This window comes from Leopardus geoffroyi, chromosome E1, assembly GCF_018350155.1.
Source record: "Leopardus geoffroyi isolate Oge1 chromosome E1, O.geoffroyi_Oge1_pat1.0, whole genome shotgun sequence".
NCBI classification, from domain to species: Eukaryota; Metazoa; Chordata; class Mammalia; order Carnivora; family Felidae; genus Leopardus; species Leopardus geoffroyi.
The window spans coordinates 40779148-40794851 of NC_059330.1; the positions used below are offsets into that span (position 1 = coordinate 40779148).

The following is a 15704-nucleotide window of genomic DNA, read 5'->3' on the forward strand; positions in this document are numbered from 1 at the left end:
ATGGCTCCATAAACTGATCCAATCAAATTCAGGTTTCTTTGAAGGGACAGTTTCACGGCCAGTGTTTGAGATTTGTTCTGACCCCGAGAGAGCTCCTCCTGGCTGTCTCTTTCCCCATCTTTCTCTAGCACACTCGCTAGCCCAGCTCAACCTCTACCTCCGATAAAGCTATCATTCTCCTGACACTTGCCTTTCACAACCTCCAAGGTTTCAGAGAGCACCCTTAAGCTTGAACTTCCCTTGCAAATGAAGTCCGTTCTTTTGAGGAGAGATTCGAAGTTTTCTGTTTCAGAGCCTGCCTCTCTGTCCCGCCCCCCTCCCCTCCTCCGTATCTCTTAGCCCTGATCATTCTTAAGCTGCACACCCACGTCTCCTTGGACATTCCAACGTATCCGGATTTGTACTCAATCTTCCTCCCAACCTGCTCCTCTCCCACATCTTCCCCTACCCATCTCACTGAGGAGCATCTCTATCAATTACTTCCCAAGCCAGAAACCTGGAATTACTCTAGACTCCAATCCTGCTCTCCAGCATTGGTCACAATGTCTGCATAGTAGGCCTCAGGGCCACTGCTGTGGTATCCTCATCTAGAACCTCCTCTCCTCTGACCCACACTGTTGAAACAGCCTCCCCGGATCCCTGCCTTCCTCTTTTGCCTCCCTTCAATCCATCATACACAGTGTCGCTATAGTATTTCCTAGAGACTCTGGCCATTCCTTTGCTTGAAGTCTGGTAAGGTTTCACTTGCCATCATGCTCAGGTGAAGTTTAAACTCTTAGCCTGGCACACTAGGCTTCATCACTGGCCACAGTTCTCAAAGTGTGGTCCTTGCCCCCGTATCACCTGACAACTTGTTAGAAATGCAAATTCTGGGGCACGTGGGTGGCTCAGGAGGTTCAATGTCTGATTTCAGCTCAGGCCATGATCTCATGGTTCGTGAGTTTGAGCCCCCAAAGGGCTCTCTGCTGTCAGTACAGAGCCCGCTTTGGATCCTCTCTCTCTGCTCCTTTCTTGCTCACTCTCTCTCAAAATAAATAAATTTTAAAAAAAAAATTCAAATTCTGAGGCTCAACCCCAGGCCTACTGGCTGGGACACTCTGGAGAGTCGCCCAGCGATCTGCACTTTAGCCAGTTTTCCAGGAGACTGTGATGCAGGCCTGAGCTGAGAAGCAGACGTCACCCTCTATCCAGCCGTATCTGGCCCTCGTGCATCTCCAGCCTCTGCCTGCGCTGGTCTCTCCACCTGAGCGCCTCTCCTAACTCCCATGTGTTCTTTAGGGGTCACCTCAAGCTAACTGGTGCCCTTCTTCCATGTTCTCTTGTATTCCCTTACGGCCTCAGGACAGCTTTATTGCAGCGCGAGCCAATCTCCTATCATGTTTGGTTATGTTTGTCATCTTTCCTGGCCACGATCCTCTTGAGGGCAGAACAATTTCTCCTCCCACTCACAATGCCCAGCTCAGAGCAGGCAATTCGAAATGTGCTTGAAATTTAAGGGTAAGCTTTGTAATGGGAACAGTGTGGAATCAGGAGGCTAGGAGGTACAGATGATCACTCTAATTTTTAAAACATATGAACAGGAAGGTAAGAAATGCCCCCTCTGCCATCAAAGCTAGGACACACTCTCTGAGGCCATCAGTTCCGTTTTTCACAGTCACACTGATGATCGCAAATATTTCCCTATCAAAGCCACCCTCCCTCACCACCTCGATGGAAAAAAAACCAGAACTCAATATTGTCCCTTCAGAGGAAGCCTTTATTGTAACATAAAATACACAATTTTGTGACTGCCCCAGATTGTACACAATACTTTTTTGGTGGCTACATACTAATCTGCCTCAACACTAAAATATGTATCTGAAATAATTTCACAAAGTTTTAAAAAGAAAAATTATAAAAAGTATACTTCCACTTTAAGTTCTATTCACTTTTAGTCTCCCCACCCCCCTACAAAAACCCGGCACATACCACACATTGAAACATTTGATGACTTATGTGTGTGCGTGTCTGGGGGTGAGTGAGAGGCAGAGGAGGTCAAGACTTGCCACTGCCTCTTTTGTGGTTTGCAGGAACAGGGAGAAAAGAGAAAACACAACGCAGATAGCGAGCATACCTTTCAGTCAAACATCTCTCCCATCTATCGGCGCAGCCTCAGGAAAACGGAGGACAGGTCAGCGACCGTACCAGCATGGGACCCCTCTGCTCGGGGCAGCCACGCTCTTCGTCTCCTGTCCCCCCAATCTCCAGTGCCAACCGTCAAGGACAAGCTCTGCCCACAGCACACCCTGGGGCTGGGTCCCTGCCAACGTGAAAGTATGTCAGTCCCGCCCCGTCGGGGCCGCTGAGCTCCCGGCCGGCCTGCCACGGCACTCAGGGCACTCAGGGGCCGGTGCTGGTGAAGTCCAAGGGGCAGGCAGGGAAGGGCTCTTTCTGACTGGGTCCGAGAGCGGTCAGGCCTCCTCCTCCCGCTTCCCCAACACTCATCCTCATGGGTGGAATTTTAATCAAATCTTGAGGGGTATGTAAAGGGCTTAGCGACATCCTATGTCACTGCTGGTATCATGGAAGGGTTGGCCTGCTCCTCAGAGGCAGAGAGATTCTACTGCCTGGCATAGAAAAATAAATCAGTGTATGAAACCAAGCCAGGGCAAACAGCAGCTTTTAAAAAGTCATCTTCCAATAAATAATTTACTACAGAGAAATATTTTCCTTTAACATCAAAACACTGATAAATTCAGAAGTCATTTTTGTAAAAAAAATATGTTTATTTACTCACATGTATAAAAATAAGGTTTTTAGGGCCATTCTCTCCTGGTGTGGTCATTCCTTCTTTTGGAGAAGGGGGCCGGGGGTGAGTGACCTTTAGGCCTACCCCGAAAGCTATACCTGCTTCCCCCTCTTCCCACCTGACTGCGATAGACCGTTCCTTCCTTCTGGGGTAAAGCTATGGAAGAAATCATGGACGTTGTACTGAAGCTGTTTTGTTTGGTTTCTGCAGCTTACCAAACTTCCTAGGAAACCCACTGACTGTGTTGCCCCAGATTACCAACGCTGACACCCAGTGGCCCGTACCAAGTGGGCAACCACGTCGCTGAGCACGCTGGCCCCGGGTTCGAACTGCACCCCCACCGGCCCCTCCCTGAGATGGCCCGTGTGGACAGTGAAGGGAATCGAGGTGACCTGGGTGTGAATGGCACAGGACCTGCCACAGGAAGAAAGGGCTGTGATATCAGATTACGCTGGGAAGAGCAAAACAAGAAGTCCCGATTTAGAAACAAAACACCAGTCAGCCTGTGCGAGTGGCCACCATCAGTAAGCCGTGGGGTAGCCGTGCTCGGGCGGAAGGACGGGCAGACCAGAGGGCAGCTGCCCCGGGTGGCAAGGCAGCTTTCTCAGCGCCTGTGGGTCACAGCCTGGCCTTCCACTCTGGCTGCGACACAAAGGACATCAGCACTGTAAGCTGCGGTTATGTGACCCTCTTTTCTTTTCTCTGGTTCATCAAACGTGTCTGCGCATGTGCACACACACAGAACTGAGGGGCAATTCACACAGTGGATGGAAGGAGGGGGAAGGAGAGAACATGTAGACGGGTTCAGTGTTACTTAAAAAGCAACTACCCATCAGACAACCCGTGACTTCCCTTGCCCCAACAATCACTGTATATCCCCGCTTTTTCCCATCCCTGCCCAGGAAAATGGGAGTCAGGGAGAGGGAAGGAGGGAGGACGGCTTTCTTTTTCAAAAGGCAATTTGTACATTTCAGAGGAAAGCAGAGACAATCACGGTTATATATCAATTGCTTTGCAGACACAGTGACAAATCTCACAGGAGAGGTGCTTTCTCCTCCCTTTGTCCTTCTCTGACTTGAACAGCCACATGTCAAAGTTCAGCCACCCTCTGGACACATGGCCAAATTCCAGGGTTCACGGAACTACTGCCTTTTACACAAGGTTAAAACAACCACAGCCACTGTTTATGGCCCCAGTGCTGCAACTAAACTCTGGACAGCAAGGGGGAGAAACAGCCCAATGTGAAAACTCACCCACACACACACCCACACACCCTCACACTCACACACTCACACACGTTCCCTTCACTGGTGCCACCATGCACAGAAACACTAAAGTCACAACTAGTATTAACACTTCACATTATGAGTATTGTTTCCAAAGAGAAGCGATTCATGGAATTAAAACATCCACAAGAGTAACTCCTCTGGCGAGGACGAAGAAGCTAAAGATGGAGATGGGGGCGTCATGACTGCGCGTGAGGGATCCACTGACTGTCCATAGGTCGGCCCAAGAGCTCTTCCACACGCCGCGCCACATCCATTGTGTCATCCAGATCAAAGTCCCCATCATTGTCAAGGACGGGGTCAGGGCTTGGGAGAAAAAGATAAGAGATAAAGGGAAGGGGAAGGTTGCCCAAGGCCAATGATGAGCCACAGAGACCACCCCAAGCCCCGCACCCCACTGGGTGAACAGCCCAAGATGGCCTGTGCCCTTGGCCTAGGCTTCAGGGGAAAGATGCTCCTGATCTGAACAGTGGGGAGTAGAGTCCTTTGCTATCTGGACGGAGAGGCTCAGGCTAGAACACCCACCCCAGCTGTCCCTAACCCTGGCTGTCCACACATGTAAAGCCCACGTGCTCCTTATACAAAGCAAGAAAAATTTACATTTTGAGAGAGAAGAGTAGTTGACATTTGCCCAACCCTATTCTAAACTACCAATACCTTCTGTTCAAATCTCTGTCTCCCACCTGGGCATATGCTGGTGCCTGGCCTGGGTGGTCTCAGACCTACAGGAGCTCTGGGTCCCTTTGTGCACCAGCCCCCCGGGGCCCAGCCTGAGCCCCAGAGAACACAGCCCAGCCCCAGCTCCTCCCTGCGGAGCCCCAGAGAACACAACCTACTTCTGTGGGTACATGTTATAATGAGCCTGGGGGCACACGGCTGGGGAGGGGGCCTGGTCCATGTAGGTGGCGTTGGCCCCGGCAGAGTCTGCAGACGCATTCACAAACCTGCAGGAGGAACAGGAGAAGCCTCAGTGACCTCAGGGCAGCGGCTGACCTGGGGAGGGCTCAGGGGGCATGTTTACATCTCTTTGGGGTGTGGAAGCACAAAGCGCCCCCTGGGCCTGGGGGTCCGGCTGCGGGAGTGGGGTCCTGGGTCCTAGTCCCATTGAGACTAAGCTCAGTTCCCTCTCCGGGGGCTGAGCCAGGTTTCAGAGGGCCGGGGGTGCTGGGCCCTACAGGGCCTATAAGCGGGAGGGGCAGTGGTGAGGGGAGGAGGGGGGGCGGGGGGAAGGGAAAGGAGGCAGCAGAAGACCAGGGCTGGACCCTGGACACTTACTCAGGGACCACTTGCTTGATCTGTGGCTTCACGTATCCGTCCGCCGCTTTAGCTGCCGAGGGGGGGATGGTGATGAGAACCAAAGTTCTCAAAGAAATGAAAATGCAATCTCCCTTAAGAATCACAGCTTTTCTCATGACAGGACACAAACACCTAATTCTATCTTAGGATCTGATACAAGCACTTAATATTTGAAACTGTTAGGGGGACCTGGTGTAAGAGAAGCCTTAATATTAAAACTGCAAGTTAAGATATCTTCCGAGTTGGCTTGGATGTGTTGATAAATTCTTCAAGCCACAGAAAATGTATGCTCCAGGACAAATCTAAACCAAACATTAATTGCACACTAAGTGTAAAAAGAAAAAATATCTTAAAAGTTTAAAGTCACAGATGTGGCAGAGTGGCAGGATTTGCTTTGTGTCCCAGGCAACAACACTGGGAGGAGATCAGAAGAGAACACAAAAGGGAACACATCGTCAATCACAGAGAGAAGAACACTGTCGTAATTAGAACTTTAGAACTGCCCACAAAAGAAACGGGTTGTCTTGGGAAAAACTGATCTCCTGACCCCTGGAGATCTTCAAATGGAAGGAGTACAAACACTTGTCAGGGGCTGCACAGAGAAATCAAAGAAAGGAATGAATTTGACTTGGTGGTCCCTGGAGTTACTCTGACTCTGAGAATCTCCTCTTTTAGGAAAGGGAGTGTCATGCAGGTGTCTGTGTGCTTTCTACATTTGCGGGTAATCTGATGGTCACTCATCCAGGTGAGTGCTATCCATGCCCTGTGGCTGGTTAAAAGAACGTCCGTGTGTCTCTCTTTCACTCTCCCCAGAATCCCCACTGGGATGTGGGAGGCTAGGGGACAGATCGGAGAGTGGTCTGGTCAGCCATAGTTACCTTTTTAAGAGGCTGACTGTAGAAACCCAGTTAAGTGAGTAGTAGGAATGTGATAGTCTGAAGTCGGTGAATGAAGTCTCATTTCTTGGGTATGTGAGTATGAGAATACATATAATCCTAATGATGTCGGACAATGAAGACGACACTAAGGTCAAGAGGATAAAAAGTTTGTCAGTGAAACAGTCCAAGATAATGAAATGGCACACGGGGCACAAGTTTGCTTGTTACCCTAACCTGCTTCTTCTAAGCCTTCAAATGTCAGGAGCTGCCTTTTTATAATACTGCACGCTTTTTGTGCTTTACAGTTTCTAAAGAATTGTATGGATTGGCAAAAAAAGATAAAACCCAAAGAAATGCTGTAAAAAATAGGATTTAAAAACCTAAACTAGCTGTGCTAACAGAAAAAGAAACCATGGTAGATTTAATCCAAAATCCCGCATAAATCCGAAAAATTTTGGCTTATATTCCCACCTAGAAATAGAATCATCCTTGCAGGGTGGGAAGGCATGATATAAAAGGCTCTATACAGGAAATAGGTTGATGAATGATTAGACTGTATAGAAAATACAAGTTTTGCACTTCAGCAAAATAAAACTTAAATGTTAAAAGAACAATGACATACTGAGAAAAATATTTGCTATATATAGTAAAAGGCTTATTTACTATATAAAAGTTCTTACACCTTATTAGGAAAAGATGGAACCCCGAAAGAAAAATGGACAAGGAATAGAAACACACTTCACAGAAAAAACAGAAACAGCCAGTAACATGGACGTGAAGAAACAGACTCTGGAGCTAGACTCTTTGAGCTCAAACCCTGGTTTTGTCACTTTCTAGCTGTGTGGACTTTGGCAAATTATGTTACTTCTCTGTGCCTCAAGTGCTCCTATGTAAAGTGAGGAGAGTAACAGACGTACCTCCCAGACCTGTTCTGAGGATTAGATGAGATACTATATGAAAGCTGCCCAGGAAGGGCCCAGTGCACAGGAAGTACTCAACAAATGTCAGCTGTTATTACTCTAGTTACAATTTTGCTATTATCATTATGCGAAAAGACATTTGGTCTTGCTTAGAATCAAAGAAATGAAAATAAGAACCAAGACACCATTTTTATGCCAGTCAGACTGGCAAGAATGAAGCCAGTGAACAGAATCTATGACTGGCAGGGGATATGGAGGAGCAGGTGGTCCAACAGACATCGGTGGGAGTGAGGACGGATTCCCCATTCTGGAGGGTGATTCTGCGAAGATCTGTCAAAATGCTTAAAAAGCATGTATATCCTTTGATACAAATTCTACTTTAGGAGTTTATCCCAGGGTAATAGTTGAACAAGATTAATGTACCAGGTTATCTCAATATTTTTTATTTCTTTATTTTTATTATTATTAGTTTTTAAGTCAGCTCTACACTGAACACGGAGCTTGAACTCATGAGCTCGAGATCAAGAGTCACACGCTCCACCAACAGAGCCAGCCAGGCGTCCCCAGCTTATCTCAATATTAATTCACAAGAGAAAACTGTGAATAACTTAAATTGTCGGTCTCAAATATCCTATGACTTCACTCATAGGAGGACTTTAAGATACAAAACAGATAAATATAAGGAAAGGGAAGCAAAAATAATATAAAAATAGGGAGGGGACAAAACATAAGAGACTCTTAAATATAGAGAACAAACAGAGCGTTGCTGGAGGGGTTTTGGGAGGGGGGATGGGCTAAATGGGTAAGGGGCTTAAGGATTCTACTCCTGAAATCATTGTTGCACCATGTGCTAACTTGGATGTAAATTATAAAAAATAAATTATAGAAAAAGAAAAAAAAATTGTCAGTCTCTCAAATCAGTGACATCGAATCACTCACTGTACATGGAATTCCATGCAATCATTATAGTGATGTTGTAAGATTATACTTACAGACCTGCAACTCTGCCTGTGGTATATATAATTTTTAATTTATTTAAATGTTTTATTTATTTTTGAGAGAGAGAAAGCGTACAAGCAGGGGAGGGGCAGAGAGAGAGAGAGAGAGGGAGACATAGAATCTGAAGCAGACTCTGGGCTCTGGGTTCTGAGCCCAATGCGGGGCCTGAACTCATGAACTGCAAGCTCATGACCTGAGCCAAAGTTGGACGATTAACAGACTGAGCCACCCAGGTGCCCCTGCCTATGGTACATTTTTAAGTGGAAAAAAAATCAGATCACAAAAGATGATGGATAATACGACCCAAACCATTTACTGAACTCCAAGCCTGACATGATCTGGCACCCCTATTGCTATGCCCTAACCTCCCACACTTTCCTGCTCATTCAGCTCTGGCCTACTGGGCCCCCCTCATGGGGTTTTTCAAATACACCAGTCTTACTCCCACCTCAGGGTTTTTGCACTTCTCTCAACCTAGAAGGTTTTGGTCTACATCGTTGTATGGCTAGCTTCCTCATTTCAATCAGCTCTGCGCTGACAGCACCTTCTCAGAGACCTTGCCTGACCACTCCACTGAAATGCTACCCCCATCCTCCTCCCAAACCCATCTCTACCCCTTGACTGTGCTTTCTTGTCTTCATAGCATCCATCACTAAATACACGTATTTGTTTGTTGTCCTTCCACTACTAGGTTGTAACCTCCACACAGGAAGTCCCCAACAAGCATCTGGTGACTGACTGAAGAATACATATCTGCACAGACAGGGAGAATATTTGCTACACTTTTTTTTTGGTGGTCAATCTCTGAATGAGAGATGCCATATCTATTTTCTTCTCCATACTTTTCTGGAAATTTTACAATTAATACAGAATACTTTTACACTCAGAAAACAATAAAACCATCTCTGTTTTGAAGAACAAATTTCACCTTTCTAATTTTATTTGATCTAAACTTGTTTTAAAAGCAATTTGAGGGGTGCCTTGGTGGCTCAAGTCGGTTAAGCGTTGGACTCTTGATTTTGGCTCAAGTCATGATCTCGTGGGTTTGTGAGATCAAGCCCTGAGCTGGGCTTCACATTGACAGCATGGAGCCTGCTTGGTACTCTCTGTCTCCTCTCTCCCTTCCCCTCCTTCCACCTGTGTGCTCGCTCTCTCTCTCTCTAAATAAATAAATAAATAAAACATTAAAAAATAAATAAATAAAAGCAATGCGAAAAAAGATAATAAAAGAAATTTGTTCCCTTCAATTTGATATTTGGGGTCAGCAGCAGATATGTTTTCTATATGACTGAAGAATATAGCCAAGGATTTACGACTGCCTTGAATAATACTCAAACAGCAATAACTAAATACTGAATGTGTAGGTTTTCATGCAAGACAGACAGACAGACAGACACACACACACGTACACACACAAAAAACAAAAGAAAACTCAAATCGCAACAAAACCAGATCAGAATGCGAACATTGTTACCAGTGGCAGGCTCGCATGGAACTGGTGTGTAGTATTTGGAGTACACTTCATCTTTTGGCCGATCAGGAAATACGTAGATAAGGTAATTCAGGTCCCCTAAGCGGTCAGCCAGGGACCGGATGGAGAAGTCTCTGGTGGTAAAAGGCATCAGATTCCAAAACATTCTTTCCTCTAGAGCAATAAACAGAATAATCGTGTTCTAAACATGATTTCTGAACAGGAAATCTTAAAAAATCCAAACATGCTACAAATTAAAGACTCTCCGTTAAAACTGTCCCAATAAAGATCTCCATTTAAAATTAACCACAGGTTGTAGTTCAAGTCATTTATCAAAGCCGGGGGGGGGGCGGTGGGAAGCAGGTAATGCATATGGCACTTCCCTAGAGAGCCAATGATCTCAGGTAGTTTCAAGTTCAAATGGTTTTTCGGTCCCTCTGTAGAAGAAATAGTTCTTATGGACTCCAATCCTTGATTGTTGTACAAAAGCATCTGAGTGAGACAGGAAGCCTGCCGACAGCCAGAGGCTGCAGAGAGCTGTGAAAGGCTGGGAATATTTTTAAGTTGCAAAAAAACTAGCAAGCTACTCTTATCTTATGTTGAGGATCAGAGGAAAAAACGGTTCTTGGATGGAAATAATCTGTGGCCATGCCTTTATGTGGATTAGGAGAAAGGAATAATTAAAATGACTCCAACTCATCCAAGTAATTCTTCACTGAAATAAGCTCAGGGTCGAATAAGGCGGCAGACATTTCAAAAGGGAAGCAGCTGAGATTGTGGACACAATGCTGCATTACAGGTAGCCATGTCAGGGTTACACAGTTTCGTTTCTCAAAATCAGTTAACTGTGTTTCCCGTGATATGATTCTACAAGGGCTACCTTAGCAGCAGCAACTGGGTCCTGGTGACACCTTTGCGCTCCCTTCCTCAGAGCTGACCACATCACGAATATTCAGTAAGTCATTTGTCAAAGTAATTTTGCAACAGAAGCAGCTAACTAGAGCCGAGATATGTTTTAAAAAGGGAGGAACTCACGAGAATCAAACTTCCAAGCAATGGTGATGCCACCGATTTCAGAGTCGCTGAATCTCAGCAAGAAGGTCCCATCAGGCTTGTTAATGAGTAGGTCATGGGCCTGTTGCTTGTTCACGAAACCCAAAATGGCCCTGGATTGCAAAGGCCAAAGGAGCAGAGGCAGAGTGTGATGTTTTAACAGAGGAAAGAAGAGCTTCAACCTCTACTGACTTAGGAAATAAGGATTCTCACCCATCATTCCAATGAGGCTTGAGATGTTTTTTTAACACTTCCATCACACCATCAAACCACTGCCAGAAAGTGTAATTTCGTCCTGGCAAATTCTCCTGGTTGGAGATACAACAGTGAACACAAGAAGGCCAACAGTAACACTTGGAACATTGCCTGCATATGATTTAACTGAAAAAAATCAAATGGAAAACAAACATCTACACTGTCAGAATCGTACAAACATACATGCCTGTCCGAGTTTTACCAAATGGTCCTACAATCAAAAAGCTGAAGAGAGAGGAGGAAAGAAGGGAAAAAACAACAGAACGATTACCAACACCCAGTGGACCCCTGCTATAAACACCTCCACCTGGATCTGAGCTGACTTTCTTTGCTGTTTTTGAATTAGGTCATGTAAAACACCTGGGGGGTGGGGGCCGTAAGCAAAGAAATAAAAGTTGGATTTAAAGTCAAAGATGTGGAGCACCTGGGTGGCTCAGTCATTTGAGCGTCCGACTTCAGCTCAGGTCACGATCTCACAGCTTGTGAGTTCAAGCCCCATGTCGGGCTCACAGCTGTCAGTGCAGAGCCTGCTTTGGATACTGTCCCCACCCCCTCTCTTTCCCACCCCTGCTTGCACTCTCTCAAAAATAAAATGCTTAAAGTATACACACACACACACACACACACACACACACACACACACACACACAAAGTCAAAGATGTGATAGGTGACATCTGAATTCCCCGATGCTAGAGGAGAAGTTTCCTCTACCAGCATTCCCTTTTGTGGGCTGAGGGTCTTGGGGGGAGGTCTGGTTTTGCAGGGTCACACAGCAGCGAGCACCAGCGAGTCCATGGGAAACAGCCATGGACTTCTGGCCACAAAAGCTTTACTTCTTTTGAGATATGTTACCTTTTGCTTTGCTCTGTTTCCTTTATAAAGGAAAAAAATGCACTAGCTGCACACAAAGCCCAGCTTCCTTAAATATTCAAAGATCTAGTTTTCTACACAAAAAAAGCTATGTGCTTATCCATCTATTCAGAAACTGGTGATTACGCTGGGCACATTTTATTAGCATCATGAAGAACAAGTGCCCTGGGGCAGGAAGACTCTGGAAGGCATCTGGTTTGGAAGGACTGATCTAATGGCAGCTGGCGGCAGGTCCCTCACCCTGTTGAACTGGGACCAGGACACGGACATGCCATTATAGTCTTCAAGGTGGCTGCTGCTGCTGTTGAACAGTTTCTGTGCCAGGAACACGAGGTTCTCCTTGGTCAGGCCCCGGTTGCTCTGCACTTCGGCCTTGAATTTCATGTTGAGCGCCTCACACAGCTGCGGCCACAGCACTTTGTCGGGCACGGCAAATGGCACCCTGCCCTGCGAGGGAGAGAAGCCAGGATCTTAGGAGAAAACAGTTGCATGATTTATTCATTCCACCCACAAAACAAAAACAGTGATGGCTCAATGTAGTCACACACATTTGTCTTGCTGAGCCTGAGGATAAATTCTAACTTTTACGGCATATGCAGCTCTGTGAGATGCAGAAGGTTCCATTTTGCCTTCTTTACACACAGCCTAGAAGGTAACCTCACACTGTCTATGGTGTTTTGTAAATGAGCTGCTGAACGTACAGTTTAAGCCTACGTTCGAAAGGCTGCAGAAACAAAACGTGACCAAAGGTCTGGTTTACGCCGTAAACCCCGTGGGAACAGAAATCTGAAAGACTGGTTCTCTAAGGGCAGGCAGAAAGAATGGGTGTGTGCTCACACACGTATGTGCACAGGTGTGATCTTTGCCCTCGAACTCCAGCTCAAACTGAAAAAATTTCATGCAGAAGAGTGGAAACTGTGAGTTGGACCACTTTATTCAGAAACAGTTTACAACATTAATTTTTAATAAAACTGTTTTTTTCATCCTATTCGGCCATACTTCCTCCTCTTCTTTTTTCATTATTACAAAAAATTGTTTTGGAATAGGCAATTCCACCACATGATATAAAATTTAAAAAGCATGGGAGGGTATCTGATGGAGTCACTTTCTTAAACCTGTGTCCCACCCAGCAGGCCCAGAGCATGTAATCTAGTTGACCGTGTATGCCTCCACAGGTATTCAATGCTTACCAAGAAACACACATTTTTCCTTTCAAAAATTATAAGTAGTAGCATAAAATCCACATGTTCTGCATCTTCCTTTTGTTCACTTAATTCTATCTCTGCAAGATCTTACTTATAGCAGCACATTCAAGAAATTTCTTTTTGTGGCTGCTAAATACCCCACAGTCTGGAAGAACAATACGATATTTAACCAGGCCTCCGTAGACAGACATCTGTGTGTCAGCCTAGCAATCTTCAGCTATGACAGACAATGCTGCGATGCACGTAAGTCATCTGACACATATGCAAATATATCTGTAGAATAAATCCCCACAAGTGTGTATTTATTTTAAAACAGTGTGAGATGTACGCCAGTCATTAACACAACTGAAAATGTTAAAAATGCTTATTTATTTAGGCCAGGCCTAAATAAACTTAGGCAATTTATTCAGTAATGGCATGCTGCAGGAGATGTCGAAGTCACATGGGGAGCGAGCTTGGCGGGCAGGGAGGGAAGGGAATGAGAGAAGAGGGGCACTTCTATCCAGGAGGCTTATTAGGAAGCAACGCAGGCAGAGAGTTTTGAGAGGAGACTCAAACTCAAGATCTGTAGAATGGGCACAGTAGGATTTCTGCTAAAAACCTCTCCTTTTGCAGCCAAAATATTGTTCTCTAAAGAGGACCATTGAGATAACTCGGTTAGACTCTTCACGTTAGAGTCACGTTAGACAAGCAGTAACTTTTATGTCCTGAATACCTACCATATGGACTACTCTCCACTGTAAATGTACAACATCTACAACTTTTCCTGATGAAATGTTCTGAAAATGCTCAACAAGCACACGCTAGTGGTTTTCTGATAGGATTTGATGTATAAGTCAACAAAACCATATTCATTCCCTCAGACAAAACATCTCGTTCTTGGAGAGACGTGGGATGAATCACATAACCTAAAATTTGGAGCACATTGAATGGCACCCTCATTTATTGGAGGGAAGTTGACAGGAAGCAACTGCTAAGCTAAAGTAACCTCCTGAGAGGTCTCACTTCTGGAAGGAAACTGGGAGTCCCAAATTCCATTCATGGTCTCACCCAAAGATTCAAATTAATATTTACTAAGTATCGACTATATGACAAGCATTTTGTATTTTGTACGTTACCTAATTTCATTTCTTTCTTTTTTTCTTAAGTAAACTGTATGCCCAACATGGGGCTTGAACTCATGATCCCAAGATCAAGATTTGCATGTTCTACTGACTGAGCCAGCCAGGAGCCCCTGAATATTACCTAATTTCATCTTCCTAACAGCACTATGAAGCATTATTATCCCTGTGGTGCAGACACTTAGGGAAACTTAGGCTCAAAGAGGGAAAGTGAACTCCCCATGGTCACAACATGAGGAAACAGTAAGGCGTGAGTTCAGCCCTTGGCCAGACTCCAAGCCTATGCTCTTTCCATTCTCCACATACTCTCTACCCGCCCACTGTAGAAAACTACAGTTTTCTATGCTTTCCTGGGGAAGAACACATAAAAGAGATTCAGGACACCAGCATCAAGATCTTGAGACCCACAAGTTCGAGGGATTGACTCACAGGCTCTGCAAAAGCATTGTCCCAAAGAACAGTGGCCGTCGCATTGTTGTCCTGGCTGCCATGGACAATCACCACCACCGGGAGGGAGAGAGTCTAGAAAGACAAAGGAAAAGGGCTGAGCACCCAGAGCGGCACATTCCTGTCTTGCTTTTGTTTTCCTCTATCACAACATATTCATTCTCTCTTCAAGTTTCAGTAAATGTCACCCGTGAATACAGAATCTCAATGGCTCCAAGAATCACAGGACTTTACACAATGGTGCAATCTTAGAGATTTTTGATATTTTATTTATTTTTTTAACGTTTATTTTTGAGAGAGACAGAGCATGAATGAGAGCGGGGAAGACAGAGATGGAAACACAGAATCTGAAGTGGGCTCCAGGCTCTGAGCTGTCAGCACAGAGCCTGACGTGAGGCTCAAACTCACAAACTGTGAGATCATGACCTGAGCCGAAGTCAGACACTTAACTGACTGAGCCACCCACGCGCCCCTTAAGTTTACTTATTTATTTTCGGAGAGAAAAAGAGAGAACACAAGCAGGGGAGAGGCAGAGAGAGGGAGAGAGGGAATCCCAAGCAGGCTCTACACTGTCAGCGCAGAGCCTGACACAGGGCTCGAACTCACGAACTGGGAGATCATGTCCTGAGCTGAAATCAAGAGTTGGACACTTAACCAACTGAGCCACCCAGGCACACCAATGTTTATTTATTTTTCCCTGTGCAAGCAGGGAAAGGGCAGAGAGAGGGAGACAGAGGATCTGAAGTGGGCTCTGGGCTGATAGCAGAGAGCCTGATGTGGGGGGTGAACTCACAAACCCGGAGATCATGACCTGAGCTGAAGTCGGATGTTTAGCTGACTGAGTCTACCCAGGCATCCCCAGATTTTAGATACTTTAAAAGAGATGTTGCTACGACTTCACTCATATGAGAAATTTAAGATACAAAATAGATGAACATAAGGGAAAGGAAGCAAAAATAATATAAAAACAGGGAAAGGGACAAAACTTAAAAGACTCTTAAATATAGAGAACAGAGGGTTGCTGGAGGGGTGGTGGGAGGGGGGATGGTCTAAATGGGTAAGGGGCATTAAGGAATCTACTCCTGAAATCATTGTTGCACCATATGCTAAATTA

The 15704-nt window shown here is 45.5% G+C and overlaps 1 protein-coding gene across 3 annotated transcripts in view; it reads right to left on the bottom strand.

Moving 5' to 3' along the window:
* Window positions 1–1735: 1735 nt before the first annotated feature.
* Window positions 1736–15704, bottom strand: part of STAT5B (signal transducer and activator of transcription 5B) — a 65197-nt gene continuing 51228 nt past the window's right edge. For all 3 annotated transcript variants that reach the window (XM_045488912.1, XM_045488913.1, XM_045488914.1), the window contains 8 exons: window positions 14573–14665; window positions 12058–12264; window positions 10905–10999; window positions 10674–10804; window positions 9642–9812; window positions 5350–5401; window positions 4911–5018; window positions 1736–4380 (listed from right to left, as the gene is read on the bottom strand). In XM_045488912.1, coding sequence (XP_045344868.1) covers window positions 4254–4380; window positions 4911–5018; window positions 5350–5401; window positions 9642–9812; window positions 10674–10804; window positions 10905–10999; window positions 12058–12264; window positions 14573–14665 — 984 coding nt within the window. In that variant the 3' untranslated portion in view covers window positions 1736–4253. The remainder of the gene's footprint in view (window positions 4381–4910; window positions 5019–5349; window positions 5402–9641; window positions 9813–10673; window positions 10805–10904; window positions 11000–12057; window positions 12265–14572; window positions 14666–15704) is intronic.